At 38.7% G+C, this 5,681-nt stretch overlaps 1 protein-coding gene across 1 annotated transcript; it reads right to left on the bottom strand.

Annotated features, from left to right (window-relative positions):
• Positions 1–660: 660 nt before the first annotated feature.
• Positions 661–2,034, bottom strand: LOC103520711 (fork head domain-containing protein FD5). Its single transcript, XM_008485810.2, has one exon. The coding sequence runs from the start codon at positions 1,846–1,848 to the stop codon at positions 661–663; it is 1,188 nt and encodes a 395-aa protein (XP_008484032.1). The 5' UTR covers positions 1,849–2,034.
• Between the last annotated feature and the right edge of the window lie 3,647 nt (positions 2,035–5,681).

The raw sequence follows: 5,681 nt of genomic DNA, 5'->3' as shown, positions 1-5,681 counted from the left end.
AAAATTTTGATCTACCTTCAACGAAAAATATTGGTCATGTAGATACCGATAAGTTAGTATAAAATGTACCTACGTATGTTCTTTTGATTAGAATAAAACACGGACAACAAATCATGCTGACGGCTTATCATGGCTAAATTACGAATAAATTTGGTTTAACCTACATGTGCCTCATTATCTCAGTCTATTAGATTTACCCATTATTTACCATAAATGCCTATTGCTGATTGTCCAACCAACCAAAGTGTAGACCCTACTTAATCGGGAAGAAACACAAAACTGTTTGCTACAGAGAGGCAAGAGACAAAGAAATGTACTTTTCACACCACACACAGCACAAATAGAGTTTGGATTTCGAAGAGATGTGGCTCAAAAAACACATTAAATGATATTAAGTACGAGTAAGTGCATCAAAGCCTTTAAAATTATAATAATCCTAAAAGGTTTTGCCCTCCGCACGCAGCAAAAATTGAGCTTGGATTTTGAAGAGATGTGCTCAAAAAGCCATTCAAATAGTAATATACCTAAGGTTTTCCTACATAGAATAGGTGTTCTAATGCTCACTGGGGTTCTGATGCAGTTGTTGCTGGTACATTGATGTGCTCAAAAAGCCATTCAAATAGTAATATACCTAAGGTTTTCCTACATAGAATAGGTGTTCTAATGCTCACTGGGGTTCTGATGTAGCTGCTGCTGGTACATTTGGAATCTCCTCAACGCGATCGTCTGGTAGTATCTCTGCAAGATCAAACTCTCCTGCACCTTCTCACTCTCACTATCATTGTTATTGTTCACCACATCTATGTCCGCCTCGTTCTCAGCGTCTATCTCCTCATCTGATTTGTTCCGATCCTCTTCACCAGGTTGAAGTCTTTCGAATACTTCGTCCGTGATGCTCGCAGCATGTTTGACTTTGGTCTGTGGACTGGACGTGGGTTTGAGTTTCTTCCGAGCGTCGGTGTTCTCTAGGTCAGACGCAGGATGGTCGGGCGCTAGCAAGGAGTCAACATCGAACTGTCTCTTCCCGGTGTTCTCTAGGTCAGACGCAGGATGGTCGGGCGCTAGCAAGGAGTCAACATCGAACTGTCTCTTCCTTGATATACAAGGTGACGTCGTATTGGTTGAGCCTAGTGGAGGTAACATTTGAGGGAAACACTGGAAGGGATGACTTGAGAAGAGTATATTGGGAAATGTCAGTGGTGGTGAGAGTGGAGGGGGCGAGTTGCTGTCGTTGTCATCGTCCACGGACAGACCCATGTGTCTCCGAACCTTCCGCTGCGCTTTCCGCCGTCGGAAGTCTCCCTTCTTGAAGTCGTCCACATTGGCAGGATGTATGGACCAGTAGTGACCCTTGCCGTTCGCGCTCCGTCCGGCCTTGATGAAGCAATCGTTGAGACTCAGGTTGTGTCGAATGGAGTTCCTCCAGCCCGGCCCTCGGGTGCGGAAGTAGGAATAGTTATCCAAGATGTACTGGTAGATATCACTGAGGACGAGTTTCATTTCTGGACTGGACAGGATGGCCATCGCTATTAGTCCGATGTAACTGTGTTGAGGCTTCGGCTCTTCACTGCTTATCTGGAACCTCGGATGGAAGTAGTTCATTACTCGATTCACATTAGGCGTTTGGTAGTTCGTGTAAGGCGTTCCATATTGTTGGGATAACCGGAGACGTTCTGCCTGTATGGCGTAGTTGTAGAGTTGAATCCTGTACTGTTCGATTGGTAACAGAGGGTGGCTGTCCAATGTGGGCACCAGAGCGGTGGCATTCCCCAGGGGTTCGTTCTGGTCCGCTGGCGATCCTGGAGGTGAATTGATTTCCGTTTGAGATTTGTCACTTACACTTGACATGACTTGAAAAGTTTGTTAACACTTTATTATGGCAGAACCAAAGTCCTACATTGGCTTTTGGTTTTAAAAATTCCTAGTCTATTAGGTATTTATTTAGGTAAAATTTAGTTATATTCAAAGTTCAAATGAGATAAATTTGGCAAAGACAAGTTTAAAACTGAAATTATAAGTTGAAAATTACTTGAATGAAAGAGATATTACAATAATTTTAAAAAATAAGCTATTCATATCACAGTTCCTAAGAAAAAGATTTTTTGTGAAGTTAAAAACCTGTATTTATTTTTATAGAGTTGATTTTATTTTATTTAAAACTCTGTTCTCTATTATTAAATTTGAAACTGGCATTGTTCTTGAAAAAAGTTCAGAAATTATTTTCCTTTTATAATAATAATAATAATAATAATAATAATAATCATTAGTGGATGTGTCAAAATTACCAAACAAATCAAACAATCTTGCACTTAATTATCTTATATAATAATAAACCTTATGGCCTTTGGAAATTCGTGGTAGACACTTTGGTGCCACTCTGTTTGGTAGATAATAGTACCTAGATAGGTACCTACATTTGTTGACAATGGTTGCATTTAAAAATATACAATTGAGTTCACGTTATTAGACTTAAATCACAAGATTCCCATTTACAACTTTGTTTCTTTGTCACCTCGGATGCATTCAGCACACACATTGTCATGTCACTCATGTCATGTTAAAATAGAAAGTAATGTCATTTCATGTCATGTTATAGGATTATTAAACTTTTAAACTTTACAAGACAATACCTACATACCTACTTCCGAAACTTTGAGAACACTTCCGCAGCTTTGAGATTAAGTTTTGGATGATCATAACACAAAGATACGGTAGTATTACATACACACTTCCTGAAAGGAAGAAAACTATTGAACTTATCTAATGAGCTAACTTGGTTTCCCAATTCCCATTCCACCGTTGTGCTGTCGCCACGCGCGCACATCTAGTTAAACCTGTACTGAAAGCTTGATACACTATAGTCAGCTTTAGGTCGCGGGTTCGATTCCCTAGTAGATTTTATCCTAAACAGATAAGGTTCGTTCTCGGAACGGCTGGCTTTCTCCTATCCTGTCCTCCTTCTCTCTTCGATTTCAGGACGGATACCTCAGCAGTTACAGTTCTCTCTATCAAACCTCTTGAAAAATTCTTTAACCCTTATCTTGGCACTTATATCGATATGGTGATATGGATATATTCAAATTACTATACTTTAAATTTAAAGCTTGTTACGCTGGTTCTCAGACACCCTATTTTTGAGCTAATATCTTGTCCGGAAATTTTGAAAGTTTTAGTTGACTATTTCCTGCTGAACGTCATCAAAATACTCATTCGTTCAATCAAGATCATCGTTGTATCTACTTCTCATTCATCTAATCAGGATCATGAAGACAAAAAGATGTTCAGATCTCTTTCAGATAATTAGGTACATATAGATCTATTATCTAGATATTATTTTGTCAGGAAAATTTAAAAGTTTCAACATGCATATTTCCTGCATGCGCTTTGATGGTAAACTTTCTTTATCCCCTCCACATGTCTGGATGCCGGATACAATTAAATTGCCACCGCTTCGTTTGATAATTGTGGAGAAGACTGAATTTTACTGATATATTGATGATGTTTGATATAGAGAAGTCTGATGTTTATTGAGGATTTGTCACACAGAAGTTGATAGGTAGGTATATAGGTATGTCATTTTGATGTGGTCGAATTGGGATTGTAATCTTCAGAGATAAAAAAAAAAGAACAATAGTAATTATTTTGTTTGAACTTAATCTTAAAATGGTCCGTCTGATTAAGTTAGCTATTTCCTCGAATCTAAAAGAGAGGAAGCAACCAGATAAATGCCAAATTGGTGTATGTGCCAAAATCACCGGGTACAAAATTTTAAATCTCATCGGGCACTCCTATCATAGTTCACCTTAATATAGCAGTAGTGGATGTAACAAATTTACCAAACATTTATTGCGATGAAAATATTGATGGTGGATGCTAGGCTTTAGAAGACATTTTATTGTGTTCGATATCCAATACTAAACCCCATTAATGGTTTACCTCAAAGACCTTCTTGTTTTTCTGTCCCATCTTCTCGGGACTATAGTCGCGACATTTCTGTCCCATTTTCAGACCACTGACAGGCGTGTGAACCTCGTCTTCCAGACATGTCTGAAGTGTGAAGAGTGAAGCCCCCGCATTCAATCATCAAACAACCGCCCTTCGCATTTCATATATAGACACATTTCTGTTAACCCGAGAATAGTCACCCGAATAGATTTTTACTTTTTAGGAGATGCAGAAAATGCATCGAAAGGAGTGAGACTGAAAAAGAAGAAGAAGAACAAGAAGACGAGGACGAAAAAAAAGTCGAAGAAGAACAAGAAGGATTCACAATCAATTTTAAGGTCCAATAAATTCATTAAAGCAATTTTAGTGTGACTCCTGCCAGCCTAGTTAATTAGTTTGGTGGGTAGACTAGACTTTAGAACGTCTACCTAGTAAGCGCTCGGTCACGGTTCGATTCCTACTCGGGCCAGATTTTATACTAAATATTAGACAAGGCTTCGAACGGCTGGCTTTCTCCTATCTTGACTTCCTTCTCTTCTTTCGGACCATAAGACCTTAGCAGTTAGAGTTCCCTCTATCAAAGCCCCTGAAAAAAAGCGACTCTTTACGGGGAAAAAAGCGACTAATCAAGGGTTAAAAATTTAATATAATAAAAAATGTGAGGATACAGAGAGAAAAAAAGGATATTTCCTATTATTTTATTATTTTTTAAAAGGTTTTTATTTCTCACTTTGTGAGAAGGCGTTGCCGCCTCTACCTTTACATTTAATTTTTATTACATTAGGGAGAAACAAAGAGGCCCTATTCTGATTGGCTGAAATCATTTCGTATGTGTGAGAAGTGTGAGAATGGAGTGTGAACAGAATTGATGCTTTTTTTTACGAGGTTTTTAGGAGGTTTCGTGGTCGTATAGCATTTTCTCGCAAGGTTAAGGTTGCCTTGCACCTCAACCATTTTGGGCATTCTGGTTTGATTGAGGGAACTGTGACAATGGAGGTCTTATCGCCCCAAAAGCGAAGAGAAAATAAGGACAGGATAGGGGAAAGCCAGTCGTTCCGAGAACGAACCTTATCTGTTTGGAATAAAGTTCGCCCTGGTGCTTAGGAATCGAACCCGCCACCGTTCTAGACCTAGCTCTTCTTCATTTACTTCAAATTAGAGGAACATAAATTAAAAGAATGATAAATGCTAGTCACAAAATTTTCTCTCCGATCAATACTTTAAGGCTCCGATCGATTTTTTTTATGGCTTGTCTTGGAACTTGGACTCAAATCACACAGACCTCAAAATTTAAAGTTTACCGTGCTAAACATAACCAAATCAGTTGGTTATTTATCAACAATTACCATGAATTTAATTGTCAAACAATTAATTGTTTTTCACAGTTCTGAAAATAAGCAAAAAGCTAAAAGCCTTTGGAACTCAATACCCATTGAAATCAGAAATGCCTTGAGTGCACCAAGCTTCAAAGTTCTTGTCACGGAACACCTCTATCCTGAAGCTTGATAATCTATTCCATTATTATTCCTTCGTCTTCTCTTTTCCCTTCTCTTCTTTCCCCTATTTTTCTATCCCGCCAACAGGTTTATCCTGTTGGAGATCGTTGGTTGGGTGGAAGAGCTCACAGTGTGAGAATCCTGCCATTAAAGCCTAAAAAAATAAAGTAAAAATGAATGCGGCCCGCGGCTAACAATTTAAGGTCCAATGCGGCAAACGTTCACCCCTGTTTCAGTAAG

This window comes from Diaphorina citri, unplaced genomic scaffold (assembly GCF_000475195.1).
Source record: "Diaphorina citri unplaced genomic scaffold, Diaci psyllid genome assembly version 1.1 scaffold3967, whole genome shotgun sequence".
In the NCBI taxonomy this organism is placed as follows: Eukaryota; Metazoa; Arthropoda; class Insecta; order Hemiptera; family Psyllidae; genus Diaphorina; species Diaphorina citri.
Note: the sequence above shows the minus strand (reverse complement) of the source record. Positions and strands in the feature narration are given on the sequence as shown.